The sequence below is a fragment of the Leucopleurus acutus genome (genome assembly GCF_964270905.1).
Source record: "Leucopleurus acutus genome assembly, chromosome: 12".
In the NCBI taxonomy this organism is placed as follows: Eukaryota; Metazoa; Chordata; class Mammalia; order Artiodactyla; family Delphinidae; genus Leucopleurus; species Leucopleurus acutus.
In genome coordinates this window covers 14,967,774-14,989,059 of record NC_139154.1, presented here as the reverse complement: position 1 = coordinate 14,989,059, position 21,286 = coordinate 14,967,774, and the positions used below count along the sequence as shown (strand labels likewise).

At 46.0% G+C, this 21,286-nt stretch overlaps 1 protein-coding gene across 1 annotated transcript in view; it reads right to left on the bottom strand.

Moving 5' to 3' along the window:
• LOC309970198 (uncharacterized protein) overlaps positions 1-21,286 on the bottom strand; it is a gene marked incomplete at both ends in the record, with an annotated part of 36,052 nt that overhangs the window by 11,494 nt on the left and 3,272 nt on the right. Inside the window, 3 exons of the mRNA XM_082852460.1 lie at positions 3,008-6,238; positions 7,445-7,628; positions 20,221-20,426. Of these exons, the coding sequence (XP_082708586.1) occupies positions 3,008-6,238; positions 7,445-7,628; positions 20,221-20,426 (3,621 nt within the window). The remainder of the gene's footprint in view (positions 1-3,007; positions 6,239-7,444; positions 7,629-20,220; positions 20,427-21,286) is intronic.

The following is a 21,286-nucleotide window of genomic DNA, read 5'->3' as shown; positions in this document are numbered from 1 at the left end:
CTTCCACCCCCACCTTGTTGGCCACTTTGTCCAGTCTTTGTCATGCTTCACTCACTGCCGAGCACGCAGGAAGGGTGCTGGGCTAAAGATGTGGAATCAGGAGACCAATGATCCAAGGAAGGGGTTGGATGAATCACATCATTTGGTGGTAGCTCTAGAGCTCAGGTGGGTGTTTAAGCGAGCGGTTGCCATGTGACAGACAAGGGGACGGGACGTATGTGAGTCTGGGACCAGGAGACCGTGGAGGCTGGGATCTAAGTGAGCTGCCCTGGGGTGTGGGTGCTCCACATCGTGGTGCTTGGCCCCAAGCTTGGCCCAGGAGCAAGCAGAGGCGACAGCCGCCGAGCATGTGGGGAAAGCCCTGATCACGTGGGTTTGACTCAGAAGTTGTCCAGATGCCGAGAACAGCAACCAGCCAGGTGGGTGGCTGGAGGTGGCACAGGGCACCCATCGTGAAGGCTTAACTGCAGGCTGTTTTCCTCTCCAACCATGGAAGTATTCACTTCCACGTTGGGAGCACATCTGAGCACAGGTATGCGCCCCCCGGGCTCATAGCCACTTGCAAACCAAGTTCACTTCAGAGCTCTTATTGCCTGCAATGTCCTTCCTCTCTTCCCTGGCAAATACAAATCCCAAACTGCCTTTGAAGCTCAACTCAAGACCACCTTCCTCTCAGGAGACATCTAGAATATCTGCTTTATCCCTCCCATTACCATTTTGCCCCAAATTTGTACCCCTTCGGCCCTTCTAGGCTGCCTTTAGCATCCCAGCAAGCAATCTAAATCACTTACCATGCACCTGTGATGCCCCAGACACCGTGCTTGTCCTGAAGGATCTAAAGATGAGTAAAATGAAGTCCTTGAACTTCAGCGGCTGAGAGTTTAGACTTTCTGTGCTAATGCATATTGAGAAGTCACCTGGCTTTTTTTGTATTATGTCTGCAATTAAATAATCCCCCACCTTCTGAAAACTGTTTGTTGGCCTCGTTTTAGACAGGTTGGGATGCCCCCTGACTGCTGGGAGGGGCAAGTCGGAGCCTTTTCTGGAGAAGGACCAACACACTGAGGGCCAGCAGGCTGCCCAGACGGGGCCCGGGATTATGTGACGTGAAGAGAAAGGTGAGAACTCAACTGAGACTAAGACTCAACCATAGTGACTAAAAACCAGGGTGAAAATGGCAAATGTGGGATTTGGTGGGCCTTGAGCCGAGGGATAGGCAACTAGGAAATATTCTTTTGAACTCATGCCTCATATTCAACTGTCAGGGACCTTCAACATCCAAAGCTAGCAGTGTCTCTAGGCTCTTCGGTAATGAAGGAGGCTAGGACTCTGCTGGAGAGCCCATAACTGGAATAAAGAATTTCCAGATTGTGACTTACAAGTGCCCAAAAGATGCACCTTCCCAAGGCCATGCCCTCCCTCAGGGGCTCACAGTCTGAGGTGCTGTTCTGGGCTGTGTGGAGGGTGTCTCCACCCCCCAGGAGCCCCAGGGAGTGGGACAGTGGAGCAGACACACACCATGGATGGTGATTCTCCCCTCTCCAATTGCCCTCCCACCCGGGAGTAGCCCAGCAGGACCACTGTCCCCACTGTCCCCTTCTATGCGCTGGAATTATGTGTATGAAGGAGAATGCTTCCCTGGGGTAGGAACCTTGGAATGTGAGGCCTTGCTCTCCACCCAGAGGAAAGCAGCCTGCAACAGGAGAGGTGACACCCCTTCGTGGACAGGAGGGGTGATGGGGGCTGAATGAGCCTGCTCTTCTCACCATTCCGGGTGCCAGCTGACCTGGGCGGTCAGTTCTCTTAAATGCTCGTGTCGGGAGGTTTTGCTGAGAAAGGGACCGTGTCAGCTGAACTGAGAGAGAAACAGAATGTGTTGTCAGTGAAGTCAGCGCATTAAGTATGTGTCAGAAAGACCCTGTGGAAAAACAGATCGGGGGAGCTGGCAGGATGTCTGAACTCATGAGACCAGGAGCCACAGAACAGGAGAGAAGAGAAGACAGCGGGAGGCAGAGCAAAGAGGGCTTAGGCTGCAGGGGCAAGGGAACTGTGCCTGTCGGGCTCCCAGCGAATCTGGGAACAGGGCCTTTCTCATGGTAATGACATTTTAATGAGAAAGATGAAGTAAAGGGTAATGGGGTGGAGAAACACATTGTCTGGTCCACTTTATCTTGGGAGAAAGCCCAGGGAAAGGTTTGGGGGGGAGTCTGGGCAGCCAAGCCTAAGGTCACGAAGGGGACAGATCAGGTTATGCACAAAACGCTGGGCTGAGCACGTCTACCTGGGAACTTCTTGGGCCGTCACTGCCAACCTATTATATCTCCCACGGTTGATGTTAAGTAAATCAAATGTTCAGGCTCCACAATCCCTGACATTGTCTGGTGCCCCAGAAGGAAACGACTATACGTGGAAGGTGTTCAACAGACCCAGAAGCCTTCCGGTAGATCTTTCTTTTTGCCTACGAGGATTCAAGTTGGACTCCGGCCACTTGTAAACCAAAGAACCCCTGACTGGAGCAGGGAGGTAACATCGTGGAGGTCAAAGTGGCATGCAGTAGCCGGATCCACAGGAGGAGTGCTGTCAGTCACAGCAAGGGGAACCCCCTCCAGATGGGGCCATGGGAAAAACTTCAGGGAAGTCAGTCATTACAGGCCCTACCACAGCATACTAATTATGTTCCAGGCAAGTGCAAGTATTTTCCATGGATGCTTTCATCAACCCTCTGCCAGGAAAGTATCAATGTTCCCATTTTCTAGACTAGGATCTTAAAGTCCAAAATAGCTAAGAAACTTCTCTGAGGTCTCAGAACTTGGAAATGGTAGAGGCAGACACAGTGCAGGCAGTGTGGTTCCTGACCTTGGATTCTCAAAGGGTGCCCTGTGCTGCCTGCCAGATGTGGATGACACACGTGGGCACCAAGAGAGCTTTTTCTGGAACTTGACGGGGGGCTTTGGTGACCAGAAAGAAGGCTGAGGTGGGGGAGAAGGAGAGATGCTGACTTTCCTACCGTGCCCAGGTCTGCGGCTGTCCCGGTGATGCCTGGATCAGGAGTGCGGGTCCCCACCGAGCTCCCTGCGGTGTCTCTTGGAGCAGCACACTGAGAATCTACACTGCTGGCTTCAGCGGCTCCTGGTGCACCCTCCCCACGGTGGAGCTGGGGCTGGGTGGGGTCCTCTTCATCACTGGGCTTCAAGCACTGGGCCAGGAGTCTCCAAGCCTTGGTGTGACCACCTTTCCAGGCCTGGAGCTGGGCCACAGCATGGTGGGCCTTGGCTGCCCACTCTTGCTGAAGCCAGTCCTCTGGGCATTCTCGGAGCACAGGGACCCGCTGGGCTACCTCCTTGGTGAGGACGAGAATGCTCTCCAGAGCCATGAGAAGGTCTTCCTGGCAGGGCCCAGACTCCTGACCTCCAGCCACAATTCCCTGCACAGCTTGGATACCAGACACCATTCTTTCCAGAGAGCCTTCTGGCTGGGTCTGGGGGTCTTTGCACACAGAGAGCCTTGGGCAGAAGGCACCTTGGAGGACACGTTCATAGTCTGCATTGATGCTGCTGAGGTGGCCAGTCAGGGCCTTGGCTTGAAGGGTGAGCTCCAAGCAGAGAAGTTCAAAGCGGGTGGACAGGCTGGGAGATGGTTTGGGGAAGGAGGCCAGGATCTGTGCCACATCCAGCAGAGCATCTGTGAGCACATGAACCTCCCTGCACAGAAAGGAGATCTCACTCTTTACCTGCTCATCCCCACACAGAAGAGAAGACAGCCTAGCAGCCTCTTGGAGCCTTTGAGAAACATCTGCTGCCTGAGCCAACCCTTCCTGCAGCCCCTGCTGGTCCTTCACAGCCTGTCGCAGGGGCAGTAGGAACAGGCCTTGTCTCCCGCTGAGCCTCTCCAGGCACTGGAGCAGGTCTTGGACAGCCACTGACCATAGAAGGCACCCATCCTTAATGCTCTCCTCCCACGATCTGGGGGCTTGGAAACCATCAGAGGCCAGAACTTTGTCCAAAAGCTGTTTGGCATGGGTCTGCGCCTCCTCCAATCTGCCTTGCACTTGTAAATGCGCTTCTGGGTGCCCAGCTGAGTCAGAATCCTTCTTACCCGAATCCATGGGTCCACTTTTGACTGCTAGTTGAACCATTGAGGCTAAGTTCTGCTGAAGCTCCATGAACACTGTCATGTTCTCTTGAAGATCAGCTGCTGGGTTGTTGCAAAACAGCTGTTGACACAGAGAATACCAGTCACCAGCTATGGCTACCAAACTTTGCCTGGTTTCCCTGGACTTCCCAGACAGTTGGAGAGCCACTTCCAGAAGCCTGTCCGTGCTAGCAGTTGTGCAATGTTCTATCTCCCTTGCTAGGTCAATAATAGAAGGTGCCAGTGATGGGATTTCTTGGAGTCCAGTCATCGTCTCTGACCCCAGTGGTCCCTCTCCAGCCAGGGCCTCCTGAGCTGCCTCCACAGCTGTATCCTGGTCCTGCAGGATGGTGTGAGCTGAGGTCACTCCCTGGTGGCTCAGGCTGTCTACAGCAAGCATGGGTTTGCTGATGGCAGAGAGTGGAGAGCCCACCTTCTGTAGACCGGTGTCAAAAATCAAGGGGCAAAAAAGATGATCCCTAGGTGGATAGGAGGTGCCCCGGTCGCTTTTCCTCAACCCAGGCTCCCTTTGGTGTTTCAGTGCAGGAGCTGTGCAATCCTGGAGGCTGGAGAGAATGAAATAAGGCTGTCTCTCAGCCATGTCAAACCTCTGGACTTGGTCCCGAAGGGGACTGAGGATATCTGGGTGGTTAGTTCCATCCAGCCCCTCTCGGATGCTCTGAGCTGAAGAGATCACATGTTTCGCCAAGGTTAATAGCGCATCTGTGTCCTGAGAGCCGTGCCCGCCTGAACAGTGCTCCCCAGCCTCACCCAGGACCCGGGAGGATTGCTCCAGCTGCTGGATCAAGACTCTCAGGCCATTCCGGAAAATAGGATCTCGATCTTGGTCCACATACCTGCTCATCACCTGCACTATGTGTGTCCCTCGACCCTGTAAATATGCCACAAGTGGAGCAAACTCTCTGGAATCTCCACACCTCAAAGCCCATGTAAAAAAGTCCAAGTGCTTGGTCATTTCCTGAATGGACACACTCAGGAACTCAGGAATATCGAGAACATCATCAAAACATGCTAATAAGCCTTCAGATGCCCTGGCCCACTCCCGAAGCAGGGCCTGCAGGGCAGCAGGGCTCCAGTCCAGACCAGACCCTTGGGGGCTTGGTGAGAAAAGCTGTCGCACTCTGACCACGAGCCCCCAAAGGCCTGCCATGGTGGCCTCCATGTCTTCGCCAGTTTGCTGTCGTGGGCAGCAAACCAAGACCAAGTGAGCCACTCTGAGCATCCGGTTGGCCTGGTCGTGGAAAGCAGCGAGGAGAAGCTGGAGGCTCTCAGGCAAGGCCTCGCCATGGCACCGGGAGGAGACTGAGGGAGTGGCCAAGGCGGCCCGGACCAGCCTTTGAAGAGGGCTTTGCGTGTCGGTGAACGTGTCCAGGATCTGGCGCAGCAGCCCGGTGCGGACCCCCTGGGAGAGGTCCTCAGTCGCGGCCCACAGCGCTGCGCACTCCTCCCCCGGCTCCTGGCTGTTCCCGCCCGTCCCCGGAGGCCCGTCAATCGGGTCCAGGCGCCGGACGCCGGCGCTCCGCAGCTCCAGCAGCCGGCGGCAACGGGCCACTAGGCGCAGGCGCTCGGGCGGCGGGGAGCAGGCGGCCAGGCGCATGCAGTGCCAGACCACGGCCGCCAGCGGCGCGTCCAGCCCGCCGCGCAGCCGCTCGGGTCCGGGCGCCGCCAGCAGCTCCCGCAGCTGCCGCAGGCTCCGAGGGAGCGCGCCGTGCGGGGCGCGGGCCGCTGGGGCGGCGCCGGGCTCCAGGCGCCCTAGGAGCTCGCCCAAGGTCTTCCTGGCCAGAGCGAAGACGTGGCGCCGGGAGGCGGCCAGCCGCGGGTCGCGGGGACGCCGGAGGTGGCCGCGGGCGGCCACAAGCAGCACGGGGACGCAGCCCCGCAGCAGGCGGCTGGCCCGGCCCAGGCGCTCCTCGGATCCGCGCGCAGTCAGGCCGCCCAGGCTCTGCAGCGCCACCGCCAGGTCGGCGAAGGGGCCGCGCAGCGAGGCCGCGTCGCCCGCCGCTTCCAGCGCGTCCAGGCAAGTCAGGCACCAGCCCGCCGCTCGCACCATCTTCCTCGCCGTCGCCGCGTCTTCCAGCAGCAGGACCTGTTTGGGCAATCGGGGGAAGAGAAGCTGGAAAATGCCTACACGTTTCTGGAGCCGAAGCGAGAGCAACGGCAGCTGCTTTACCCCCATTGTGCAAATAAACGTCCTCCAAAAGACTGAAGAGAATCTCAGAGATAATAATAGTAATAATAATGATGACGATGTCACCTAAGAGTGACGTTTAAAGAAAACATTTGGCTTAACTGAAAATGTAAGCCCCTCTAAATTGAGCTACATTTAATGTGGGGTCCAATCTGGCTTTGAAGAGCCCTTCTCTTCACATTACAGGAGGAGCAGTCAACCGTCCACGTGGTAACCAACACATCACGAACGAAAGAGTGTTTAGGAAGCACTTACTGTTTGCATGAGGATGATGGGGGCTGGCGAGATGGCCTGTCCAAGAAGTGCCTTTAAGAAATCTTTCCTGGTCTGACTCTGTCGCCCCCTGACTGCTCTGTTCATCCCCTTCAACAGAGGTGGTACCCAACCACTTCCAAGAGCCTGCCCTTCTTCCCCTCTCCTCCTCCCAGCAGCAGGTGCCAAAGCCCTCTGGCTGTGCCTCTCTCATCTCCCCATTTCAATCTTTCTTTAATGAGGATCTGTTAAATTACAACTACACCCTCTCCCAATAACTCACAGTATTAAAGTTTAAATGATGAACATTATTAATATATTAATATTTGATAATAGTTGAGGCATATAACGTTGTAACAGGGAGCGATGTACCGAGCTAAAAGAGTTGTGACAGATGATGGAATGTCAGGATGGAGAATGGGGAGTATTTGGAGGCTGAGGGGTTATCCTGGCCCCTGAGATCCTCCCAGGTGTAAGGCAATACAGCAAGTTAGCCAAATAGGCTGAGAGTTGCCCAGGTTTTGGTAGCTTCTCCCCAGGTAGCTCCTGGCCATGGGTAGGGTGGGAAATGCATCCCTTATCATTACGGTTTGGTGGCCAAGTGTGGGGATCAGGGGTTGCATGTGGGTTTAAGAACAGAGACTCAGTACGTCTACCCAGCTCCCTATGGCAGCTTCCACAATGAGCATTTATTAAATTGGTAATGAACTCTGCGATCTTGGCATAAACTTGGGCAGGTTTCTCTCTCTGGGGTGGGCATCCCTTGTGGGAATGACATGCCCCATCCATGCTTCCCAGCAATGAGCTCTCTGTCCAGACCAACAGGCCAGCCAGCTCTGACATCAGCCTCACCTTCGTGGTGTCTACCAGGATGTGCTGAGCTGTGGTCACTAGCTCCTCCTGGTGGCTCTGACATTCCGGCTGAAGATGGAGCTTCTGAGCTACCAGCGTGATATTCCTTGAAGACAGGATCAGAGACTCCGCCGCAACCCCCATTTCCTCCTGGAGCCACACTTCCTCGGAGTCTCCCGCCAGCCTGGACAGACATGTTCTTTGCTCAGCATTTACCAACACTCCACGAACGTAATGTTACAAAAAAGAAACATCCCGGTAAGGAAACTGTGACGCGTAGAAGTTACAGAGCACTGTGAAGCCATTAAAGTGGTGACGTAGGTCTATATGTAAGTGACAGAAGCCTCTCCAAGATGTGATATTGAGTGAATAAAACCAAGCTACAGAATAGTGTGTATGGCAAGATTTAATTTGTTTTCAATTAAGTGTAGATCTACATCGAGAACCATTTATTGAGAAGGATAATCATCAAACTGTGGTTCTATCTTGGCGTCTTAAAATATGCTTTGTTCCTTTCTGAATTGCTCTCATTTTGTCTGCAGTGAACACATATAATTACTACAGGAAACAATAAGCCTCTTTTTGTAAGGAAGAACTATCTAGAATCTCACTGCAATCCATGTTATCAGGAGGAGATGTTTTGTGTAACAAAAATCAGTTTCCATGAACACAGATGTCCACAGCAGCTGTTTTTGTCCACGTGACTGCAAACATTTCTTTTTCACTAATAATCCCTAACCACACAAAACAAAACAAGAAAAGTCCCACCCCCCCCTCCCGCCTGACCATATAATGGTTATTCTTTGCAAATGAGGCTGAGCTCTGTGCCTTTGGACTTGCAGGCTGGGAGGACACGGGAGTGCCAGCTTGAGTGATCTCAGAGAAGCTCCTCTCAGCTTTTGGTCCCTTACCTAATGGCAGCCGATTTCAATGCCCCTCATTCTTTCCTGCCCCAAACAATCCAGCTACCCTCATGTAAAATATCCCGAGTTCCCAGTGTGCAGAATCACACGAACCCAAAACACCCAGCGCAGCAAAATGTCGAAACGCTGGGGGAAAGGAATATTGGAGAGGATATGTGACAGCTTTTGTCTTCCCTTACTTTACTTTGGACTCCTTGCGGAGAATTTGCACATCAGCTGCTCGGCCCGTAAATTTGACACTCAGGCCGCTCAGCCCATAAATATGACTGTGCCACATCCGGGCAGCTGTTCAGTTGCAGAGCTGGGGCCCTCACACACTTGCTAACTTCCTGGGCTTTCTCATGGGAGAGAAACATAGCAGTCAAGAGTTAGGGTTGTATATGTGAAATGAGGTTGTGAAGTCCAGTCTTAAGGCAATTAATAGCTGTGTTCAGATATATGACCTTGAGTACCAGCTACTTCACACAGAACAGAAACTCTGCAGTGATCTGCCCAAATGAATCTTCCAATGACCTGCTGACCTTCCCAACTCTCCTCCCTCTTCCTGAGACCTTTGGAACATTTTTCAATCCTTTCTCCCCTCACTCTCTTCCCTCCTTTTAGATTCGGCTGAGGTAGTTTAATGTTTTGAATTTGAAGCCTCAGTTAGAATTTCCCTTAGCATTTGCATCTCTCTTTCAAGAATTTTGATTCTTAACCATTCCAAGATGCGGTACTATTATCCTTTACAAATTTCTGTTCTTCTTCATCTTCCCTTATATTGAGGTCTTTGGTTTCTGTTTGTGTTGTTTATCAGTATTTTTCTGGGTTTTCTTTCTTTTTTTTTTTTTTTGTGGTACGCGGGCCTCTCACTGCTGTGACCTCTCCCGTTGCGGAGCACAGGCTCCGGACGCGCAGGCTCAGCGGCCATGGCTCACAGGCCTAGCCGCTCCGCAGCATGTGGGATCCTCCCGGACCAGGGCACGAACCCATGTCCCCTGCATCGGCAGGCGGACTCTCAACCACTGCGCCACCAGGGAAGCCCTGGGTTTTCTCGATTTCTTGACTTGGGGTACATGGTGATATGGTCACTAAATCCTTGCTTATCTGCATTCATATACTTCCTGTTTCAGGTTAATGATGAGGTGTCTGGGTAGAGCGTTCTTAATGGCAGGCCTTTCCTCTTCACAGCCCATAGACTTGTTACCAGCACCTTCTGGCCTCCAGAGTTACAGGTGAGAAATATGAAGCCAGTCTATTTGATACCAGTCTAATTGACCTTCCTTTATAAGTAATTTGTTTTTCTTTTGTCTGGAAGCAGCAAGAGTTCAGGAATTATGCCAACATATGCTTTATATATATCTTTCCTCTGCAATCTCACCCAGAACCCAGGGAGCAGTTTTTCTGTACAGATATGGGTCATTAATTGGCTCAGAGAAATTTTCTTCTATTATTTGTTTAATTATTGCCTCTCCTCAATCTCTTCATGTTTCTCCTTCTAGAAGCCCCATTATCTGAAAATTGGGTCTCCTGGATCTGTCCTTCAATTCTACTATATTTTACATGTGTGATTTCTATATCTTTCTGCTTTTGCTCTTTGGCCGAATTATATTGATAGCTTGCTCTTTCAGATCAATAATTGAGTCATAATAGTAAATATTCTTGGGACTTCCCTGGTGGTCCAGTGGTAAAGAATCCACCTTCCAATGCAAGGGACGTGGGTTTGATCCCTGGTCGGCGAACTAAGATCCCTCATGCCACGGGGCAACTGATCTCGAGTGCCGCAAACTACAGAGCCCACGCAACACAGCTAGAGAGAAGCCCACGTGCTACGACGAAGAGCCCACACGCTGCAACGAAAAATCCCGCATGCCTCAACGAAGATCCTGTGTGCCACAAGTAAGACCCGATGCAGCCAAAAATAATAAATAAATAAAATAGTAAGTATTCTCAAACTTTTGCTTCAAGCCATGAGAGTATCAGACCAACCTTCCCACCAAGAACACTGGTAAAAGATGGATGAAATATTTTTAAAAACCCAGATACTTTCAGGTGCTAGAGATCAACCAAGGCAGCCAAGATTTATTCCCAAGTAACGCAGGCCAAGAGGCACAAAAGCCATGGAAAAAGTAGCAGTCATGCCAAGACTTCAGTAGTCTCATGGTACTGAGAAAATAAAAATTAGAGTTTGGGTCTCATCAATGTGAAGGAAACCTGATGAGTATCCCAGGATTTCAGCTGAGACCGCAAAAGGCTACACCTTAGCAGTAAGAACTGGAAATAGACATCTCCTAACAAAGACTGAAACTAGTCTTGAAGCATCTTAAGGTTTTGATTGGAGAAGAGTGACCTCTCCCTACTTTAACTGCCCATCAGAATAAAATTAAATTCTCTCTGGAAGGAGACAATACTACAACTTGCATACAGTATGTATTGTATTCAGTTTTTTTTTAAATCAGCCCACATGAAAAGATAAAGGTAGCATCTCAAATTATTTTGGTGAAGATAGACTTTATAATAAATAGTGCTGGGGGAGTTCCCTGGTGGTCTAGTGGTTAGGATTCGGCACTTCCACTGCCGCGGCCCGGGTTCAATCCCTGGTCAGAGCACTGAGATCCCACAAGCTGCGTGACCAAAAAAGTAATAAATACATAAATAAATAATGCTGGGACAACTGAGTAGACATCTGGAAAAATATAAAGTGAGATTCCTATCTTAAGCCATACACAAGACTGAACTCTGAGTAGATTAGGCAATCTGAATATAAAATCAAAACTATACAAGTACTAGAAGAAAATGTGAGTGAATTCTTCTTTAATCTTGGTGTGAGAAAACCTTTGTAACTATGACTCAAAACCAAAAGGCACTAAAAGAATAGGTTGATAAATTTAACTACATAAAATTTTTAAATTTCCATGGCAAAAGAAAAAACACACCTAAAATGTCAAAAGACCTACGGTAAGCTGGGAAAAGATTTTTGCAATATATATGACAGACAAAGTTACTAACCTTAATGTATAATATATTCAATGTTTATAAACCTAATGATATAACTCTGCACCATACACTTTGCTTTTATCACTTAATAGTGTATATGTTTTGGATTAATAACATAACCTAACATACACTACAAAGGGCTAATAACCTAATTATATTTCAATAGATCCAACATGTAATATATAATATATTTCAACCCAGAAATCTCACTACAAAGAATCGACCACCTCCAACAATATGAAAGTACATATGCACAAGGTCACTTACTGCAGCACTGTTTATAATTTCAAATATTGGAAACAACCTAAATGTGCATTCATACAACAGTGGTTGAATAAATTATGGTGCGTTCGTACACACAATGGAGTTATTATACAACTCCATATAAAAAAGTAAGGAAAATTTCTATGAAATGATATGTGTGATCTCCATGATATATTAAGTAAAATAATCAAAGAGCACAACAATATCTGTAACATACCCTTCATGTAAGAAAGAAGATATTAAAGACACATGTGTCAAGGGCTTCCCTGGTGGCGCAGTGGTTGAGAGTCCGCCTGCCGATGCAGGGGACACGGGTTCGTGCCCTGGTCCGGGAAGATCCCACATGCCGCGGAGCGGCTGGGCCCTTGAGCCATGGCCGCTGAGCCTGCGCGTCCGGAGCCTGTGCTCCGCAACGGGAGAGGCCACAGCAGTGAGAGGCCCGCGTACCGCAAAAAAAAAAAAAAAAAGAAAAAGATACATGTGTCGAAATTAACCAGAATGTGGGGAAATCCCAAAATAAAATATGAAAAGTAACAAATGAACCTAACTAATCACTGAGGTTGTCAGAATTCTAAGATCGCCAGCAAGGCTCTCATCCCCTGGTGTACACACCCCGGGTAATGGCCTCCCCTTGAGTGTGGGTGGGACCTGTGAATAGGATGGGATGGCAGCCTGTGATTATGTTATCTTATAGGAAAAAGGGGTTTGTTGATGTAATTAAGGCCCCTAATCATTGGCTTGAGTTAATCAAAGGAGGATTATCTTGGGCTGGCTTGACCAAAGCAGAGGAGCCCTTTAAAGGGTGAGTGGGTCCTTATTGAAGAGACAGATTTGAAGGAGCAGAGACACTCTCCTGTTAGCCTTGAAGAAGCAAATTGCCACATTGCGGAGAGGGCCGTATCTCAGGGCCTCAGTTCTCCAATCCCAGAGAACTGAATACTGCCAGCAACCAGTGAGCTTGGAAGGGGACCTGAGCCTCAGATGAGATTGGGGCCCACCTGACACCTCGGTCATCTGGCTCACCCAGCCAGATGAGACCCACAGCAGCAGACCAGCTACCCCAGGCCCAGACGCCTGACCCACAGACACTGTGAGATGATAAATGGGTGTTGTTTTCAGCAGCTAAACTGGTGGTAATTTGTAACGCAGCAGTAGAAAACGAATGTGATTTCAAATGAATAACACTGAAGGGGATGGGGAAGAAAAAAACTAACCTAATTAACTCTAGAGAACAATATTTTTCCAGGACAGGGTCAGGATAAAAACGGTAAGAGCTACATAAAAATGCTTCCCTCTAGTAATCTGTTTCTCATATGGTTACAGGTTAAATTTGCAATTCCTTCATGTGTATAGGGCTGAAAATAAATGGATATATTGTGGGTAATGAGAACCAGGATTCTCATTTGTTGGAAAAAGAAGCTGCAAAGAAGGAAAGGAGAAGATAAGAAAGAACCTTGTAGGGTTGGATTGGACTTGGAGATATGAATATGCAATTATATATATATATATATATATATATATGCATTCGGAGACATAGAAATAAATAGTCAATGTATGTGTGCCCATGGATTAGGATACATACATATATTTCTTAGCTCTGTCTGCTGAGAGGCCCGAGGAGCAATGACACACCAGTAGTAATGAGTATATTTAAAGCCCAGATCTTGGTTTCTAAATGCTCTTATCCTTCAGTAAAGGAAACCAGTGTTCTTTGGGGGAAGAAGTTAATTCCAGGGCTCAGGCTGGAAAAATACAAGATGAGTCTGAAAAATAAGTGGGTGCTTTAAAAAAATGGAGACATTTTCAAAAGGACACAGGAGCTGATTGGAAGGAACTCCCGATGACCGAAACTGGAATGAATTAAACAGTAAAATAATGACAATATTGGATTATAAGCCATAGAACGAAATAAATATCCAGTATAAATCATTGAATATATACATATAATTGAATAAATAAATGAGGGAGAAAGGATATTATTTCTGTACAGAAGAATTCCAGTTTATACACGTAGAAGAAATGAGAGAAATTTTAAAAATTATTAGGCAAACATCATAGTAACGATTCTTACAGGCAAGATACACTAATGGGTAAATGGATGAAAGTTTGAAGAGAAACAGAACAGTTACAGAAATTACTCCAAGACACTTATGAATTACAAAAGGAAAAATAGTGGAGAAATCTATCGGTTAGTTAGCCACTCAACTAAATGATAAAGTTTAAAATCACTAGTAATAAGATAGATCAACATCATGATAGAATGCATAAAGAAGGCCACATCACTTCTGTGATATTCTTGCCAAAAAATGCATAACCTCAATCTAATCTAATCATGACAAAACAATCTGACAAACCCAAATTAATAGATATGAAAGTACTAAATAACTGACTGCAAAATAACTGACCAAGACTTATCATAATATCAGGGTCATAGAAGACAAAGAATGAAGAACTGCCACAGATTGGAAAATCTTAAGGAGAGAGCATTAAATGCAATGTGGGATCCTGAATTCGATCCTGGAACAGAAAAAGAACATTAGGAGGAAAACTGGCGAAGTTTGAATGAGGTCTACAGTATAGTTAATAGTATTGTATCAATGTTAATTTCCTGGTTTTGAAAATTGCACTATGGATATATAAGTTGTTAACATTAGGGAAAATGAGGTGATGTGTGTACCTGAACTCTATTATTTTTATTTATTTATTTATTTTGCGGTACGCGGGCCTCTCACTGTTGTGGCCTCTCCCGTTGCGGAGCACAGGCTCTGGACGCGCAGGCTCAGCGGCCATGGCTCAAGGGCCCAGCCACTCCGCGGCATGTGGGATCTTCCCGGACCGGGGCGCGAACCTGTGTCCCCTGCATTGGCAGGCGGGCTCTCAACCACTGCGCCACCAGGGAAGCCCTTTTACATATTTTTGATATAAGTTCTTTATCAGATAGATGCTTTGTAAATATTTTCTCCCAGTCTCCGGCTTCTTTTCATTCTCTTAGTAGTAGCTTCTTTTCATTCTCTTCTTTTGAAGAGCAAAAGTTTTTTATTTTTTGAAAAAGTCTAATTTGTTCTTTTATGGATCATGCACTTGGCATTATGTCTAAGAAATCTGTTCTTAATCCAAAATCTCAAAGATTTTTTTTCCCTATGGTTCCTTCTAGAACTTTTATAGATTTAGGATTTATATTTAGGTCTGTGATCCATTTTGAGTTAATTTTTGTATATAATCTAATATAGTATGTATCAAAGTTCATTTTTTTGGTATATGAATATCCAATTATTCCAGCACTATTTGTTGAAAGACTAACCATCCTCCACCGATTTGCCTTTACACCTTTGTAAAAAATCAATACTAATTTATATTAGAGTCTAAAAAGTCAAGGATTCATGTTGTAATGAACTAATTCATGCATAGTGTAGAACATTAAAAGGATAATTTAAAAATGCATAACTGCATAAAAGAAGAGACATCATATAGAATATTTATTGGACCACAGTATAATTATGCTAGAAATCAGAAAGGTAGCTAGAAAATCTCCAACTATGTGGTCCAGGAGAGACTGAAGTTGGAAGTGGAGAGCAGAGAAGGTGTGTTAAACCATCTTCCCCAGGGCTGCTGTGATGCTCATGCTGACTGTGCAGTCACAACCCCAAAGGCACGATTCACCCAGACTCTGAAGTGAGTGGTACCCTGTGGGGTTGTGCAACCCACGGACCCTTCCCTGTTTACCAACCAGTATGATCATATATATGTATGGTAAACACATATACATATATACAGGCATATCCATGGATAGATATGCTTTATATGAATTTTTTAAAATGAAAATGGAGAGATAGGGAAGAAAAAAGGATGGGAAGAGGGAGTGGGAAGGAAAGAGAGAAAGCAAAAATATCTGGAATCAATATATACCAAATGTTCACAGTGGTTACCTATGGGCTGTAGACTTATGGGTAATTCTTTTCTTCCTCATCTCATTCATATTTTCTAAATGTTCATCGTATGATATATTTTTAAGCAAAAGGGAACATATGCTGTGTTGGCCTCTTCTTGTGGGGTCTTCCCTGTAGGCCCGTCCTGATGCCAATGCTGGTCTGCTGATGTGGCAAGTTCCTTCTGGCCTCCTGAGAGCTTACACAGCAGAGAGAAACACCGGAACTTGCCAGCCAGAGAGAAACACTTAGCACGTTGTGTACAGATTGCCTCCATTTGCCCTCTCCTGAGAACTGCTGGAGGAGCTGTTCTGAAAGCCAAGGGAACCAAACCCAAGTCAGAATATGAATTATTTGCAGTGTTGCTCGGATTTGATGGGCTGGACCGTATCCCACGGTCATGAGCACAGATAATTCCCTTTATAAATAATTTAATTGCCCGGAACAGACGATACAGCAAAGGCATTTATAATGAAGCAGACAAAAAGGATAGTTAACTTCTCCCAAAGTTTTGTGTGCCCTTTTTTGTGTGTGATTACAAAATGCATTGCATTAAAAACTTAGAATGTACAAAAGAGCATTAAATTAGTATAAAATCACTCTATTCTCAAACTCCTAAGTAAATTATTGTAAAAATTTTGGCAAGTTTCTTTCCATGAATTTTTTTTCCTTTCACATCACTGGGGTCACACCATGTACAGTGCCTCTGGCTGCATATCTTGTGTGTGTGTATTAAAATATACATAACATAAAACTTACCATCGTACCCATTTTTAAGTGCACAGCTATTGTGGCAGTAAGTACATTCACATTGTTGTGCAAATATCACCACCATCCATCTCCAGAACTTTTTTCAACATCTCAAATTGAAATTCTTTTTTTTTTTTAAGATTTAATTTTATTTATTTTTGGCTGCATTGGGTCTTCGTTGCTGTGCGTGGGCTTTCTCTAGTTGCGGCGAGCGGGGGCTACTCTTCATTGTGAGTGGGCTTCTCATTGTGGTGGCTTCTCTTGTTGCAAAGCACGAGGTCTAGGCACGTGGGCTTCAGTAGTTGCAGCACATGGATTCAGCAGTTGTGGCTCGCGGGCTCTAGAGTGCAGGCTCAGTAGTTGTGGTGCACGGGCTTAGTTGCTCTGTGGCATGTGGGATCTTCCCGGACCAGGGTTCGAACCCGTGTCCCCTGCATTGGCAGGCAGATTCTTATCCACTGCACCACCAGGGAAGTCCCTCAAATTGAAATTCCATACCCATTAAATGATAACTTCCCATCTTCCCCCTTCCTGAGCCCGCCCCTCAACACCCCTGGGAACCACCATTCTACTTTCTGTCTCTATGAATTTGACTACTGTAGGAACCTCACATAAGTGGAATCACAGAGTATTTGTCTTTTAGTGCCTGGTTTATTTCGCTTAACACTAAGTCCTCAAGGTTCATCCATGATGTAGCATGTGTCAGAATTTCCTTCCTTTTTAAGACTAATACTCCCCTGTATGTGTACACCACATTTTGTTTATGCATTCATCTGTCTAGTGACACTTGGGTTGTGTCCACCTTTTGATTATTGAAAATAATACTGCTGTGAACACAGGTATACAAATAACTGTTAGAATTCCTGCTTTCAATTCTTTTTAGTATAGAACCAGAAGTAGAATTGCTGTATCATATGGTAATTCCATTTTTGGTTTTTTGAGGACTCACGTACAGTTTTGAATCCTCTCTGCTTCTAATTCACTTAACTTTTGAGCGTGAGGTGTTTTGTTTACTTTTTTAAATTTTTGGCTGCATTTGGTCCTCATTGCTGTGCGTGGTCTTTTTCCCTGGTTGTGGAGAGCGGGGGCTACTCTTTGTTACAGTGTGCGGGCTTCTCATTGCGGTGGCTTCTCTTGTTGCAGAGCACAGACTCTAGGTGCGCAGGCTTCAGTAGTTGCAGCACGCAGCCTCAGTAGTTGTGGCTCGCGGGCTCTAGAGCACAGGCTCAGTAGTTGTGGCGCATGGGCTTAGTTGCTCTGCGGCATGTGGGATCTTCCCGGGCCAGGGATCGAACCCGTGTCCCCTGCATTGGCAGGCGGATTCTTAACCACTGTGCCACCAGGGAAGCCCCCATGAGTATCTTTTTAACAATGTTTTTGTAGCTCTTAATAATTTCAAACTTCCAAAAATTTTTGTGAAAATAATACAACAAACTCCAATATATCCTTCAGTGAGATTCACCAACTGTTCTCATTTTGCCATGTTTTCTTTATCATTCTCTCTTTCTCTTTTTGTATATGTATGTGTGTGTGTGTGTATAGAAAGTTCCAGATACGATGCTTCTTTACCCTGAAATGATTTCGTGTGGATTCCCTAAGAACAAGTACATTCACTTTCGTAACCACAAAACAATTATCAGAAATTAATCAGAAAATTAAACATCGGTACAACGCCATTACGTTATCCAAAATCCATATTCTAAGTTTGCTAATTGTTCCCAATCTGAGGACATGTATGAAAGTTAATTGTCGAGTCCTGTGGTGGGCAGTTCTAAAGATGCCCCCACCCCAACGGTCCCATCCCCTGGTAAGTCAATCAAGTGTTAATCGGGAACTGCTGGGAAGGACTTTGCAGATGCAATTAAGGTGACCTTAAAATAGGGAACTTATCCTGGACGATCCAGGTGGGTCAAAGTGATCACATGAGCCCTTAAAAGCAGAAGAATAAGGCAGAAGGGGAAGTCAGAGAGGTCTGACGCGTGGGCAACCTTGACCCGCCATTGCTGGAGGGGCCACAGGAATGCAGGCAGCCTTGAAGAGCAAAGATGAGCCTCTGGCTGAGAGCCAGCAAGAGACTGGGCTCCTCAGTCCCATGACCACAAGGGACAGCCTGAATGAGCCTGGAAACGGATTCTTCCCAGAGCCTCTACAGAAGAGCCCAGCCCACGGGCACCTCGATTTTGCCTGTGAGACTAAAAATGGAGGAACCAGCCAAGCCCACCAACTTCAAAACTCTGAGGTACTAAATCTGTGTTGTGTTAGGTCCCTAAGTTTGTGATAACTTGTTACAGCAGCAAAAAAAACCTAATACACGTCCCCTCAGTCTCCTTTAATCTGCAGCAGTTCCTGAGACTTCGTCTTGACCCCTGACACTTTATGGAAAATGCAAGCCATTTATTTGTAGAAGGTCTCTGAATTTGGATTTTTCTGATATATATATACAAATATAAATAAATTTAAAAAAAAATATATATATATATATACACTTGGCCACGTGCATGGTCACCCGACCAGGGACTGAACTCAGGTCACAGCAGTGAAAGTGCTGAATTCTAACCGCTAGACCACCAGGAAACTCCCTGATATTTTATTAATAGATTCAGGTTCTACAGCTTGGCAACTGATTCCACAGAAGTGGTGCTGTGTCCTTCTCAATGGCCCACATCAGTGGGCATGTGGTGGTGTTTTTGTCCCAATAACAGTAATGTTAACCTTGATCGCTAGGGTAAAGTGATATCTGCCAGGCTTCTCCTCTGTAAAACTACTATTTCCCCTTTGTAAATAATAAATACTCTGCCGGAAGATAACTAGAGAGAGTACAAATATCCTGCTCCTCATTAAACTTTTGCCCACCAATTTTAGCATCCACTGATGACCCTTGCCTGGAACAGTTATTATTATGATAGGTGCCTTCTCTGTTCGTATTAATTCTAGCTCTATATTAGCTTAAAATTTTGTTTGATAGCCCGCTTCCCCATGTAAAGCAATACTACAAGTATTTCCCCTAATTAATAAAGGTTAATTGACATTTTAAGCATCTACTCTGTTTGATGGTTTCACCATAAGGTTATACCGTGGTTTACCACACTAGGCCATTTAGCTTGTTTCTCCTTTTTCACAATTTTAAATAATGACACAACGAATGTCCTTGTACATACATCATAGCTCATATTTGTGACTATGTCCTCTGGGTAAATTAGTAAGATTGGAATTAATGAGTCAACAGGTACATATTTCTAAAGTCTTGGATCTATTTTATCAAATTACCCTCTAAAACACCAATTTCCATTTCTATCATGAGTATATGAGACGGCGCATGTCTGCCACCACAGTATTATCATTATTCTTTAATAGTTGCTGATATGCTGGGCTAGAAAAATAGTATCTTACCATTTTAATTTTCATTTCTTTGTTTGCTAAATGTTTGGTAAAAGAATTATTGAGGATTAGTAAGATTGAATATATATTCCAGATTTTAAAATTCACTTTTATTTCTTTTTCACTGAAATAGCTGTACTTTCCTTACTTTTCTATTTATGTATTTGGCTTTTCCTTGTTGATATTGTTGTATGTTTCCTTTCTGTTTGATCCACTGCTCCTGAGAGCAAGGACTGTGAATGTCTTATTCATGCTATATTTCAGCACTTAGAATAGTGCCTGACACTTTAGTAGGTGGTCGATAAATACATGTTGGATGAAAACATGTATTCTTAGTGGAAAACTCAGTCAGCTAATTCTGAAATGTTTGCCTTTTGAAGTTACATCCCGACTAATAAATAACAACATATTAAGTAGCTTTGCTTTATGTTTTATCAATTTACTTGTCACACCTGACTTCTTTCCAAATGTATCTAAGGAGACTATAATAAGGCTCTATTTATACTCTTCTTCTGCAAACTTGTCAGAGTAAAGCGCTTGAGTTGTTTAAAATTATTACCTTTGCGCAATTTGCACAAACTCTTCACTAGCTTGAGCCAATTCCTCCGCCATCTTCTCCAAAGAGGCAAATACTTCATTGTCCATGTCTTTCCTCTCCACTGAGATGATCAGATGGCAAAGCTGAACAGTCATTGGTGAGATGATTCTCTCAATGGCCTTGTTCTGTATCATGGAGCCGATGTCATCCAAGAGGAAAGACTCCATCTGTGGACAGAAGTATGACATGGCTGAGATGAAAAGAGGAAGGCTCAGACTTGCCCTTCTAGTTAAGACATAATAGATTACAACAGGTCAAAGTGCCTACTATAACATTAAGAAAAGTCAGATAAATTATAAAAATTATATTCCAAATACATCAGAGAGCTGTGGCAGCAAGGATTATGAGACAGATTAAAATTCCAGGAATGAGGTGCTTCCCTGGTGGCGCAGTGGTTGAGAGTCCGCCTGCCGATGCAGGAGACGCGGGTTCATGCCCCGGTCCGGGAAGATCCCACATGCCGCGGAGTGGCTGGGCCCGTGAGCCGTGGCCGCTGAGCCTGCGCATCCGGAGCCTGTGCTCCACAACGGGAGAGGCCACAACAGTGAGAGGCCCGCGAACCGCAAAAAAAAAAAAAAAAAAAAAAAAAATCCCAGAAGTGAGAGAATCTTTCAGAGATGAGTTAGTGTAGAGGGCTATTTTCTTAGGGGAATTTGTTTTTCTGGGCACAGGCTGAAGAACAGGGCCTGGACAATTCAGAAGCCCAGTGCTGGGGGAAACAGATAAAAAGAAAACTTTTATAATAAAAAAACCTCACACTGAGAAACATTACATAGTCCAACTGCTAAAAATTAAACACAAAGAGAAAAAATTTGTGAGCATCCAGAGAAAAAGGCACTCCATCTCTAAAGGAACAGTATTAAATTTGACAGGTGACTTCTCTATGGAAACAAAGGAGTACAGAAGATAATGGAATGGCATCTCTAAAGCGATAAAAGAAAATCATTGCTAACCTAGAATCATATACCCAGTGAAGTATGCTTTTAAAAAAATGAATGTGCTGGGGTGATAGAACAGTCCTAAATCT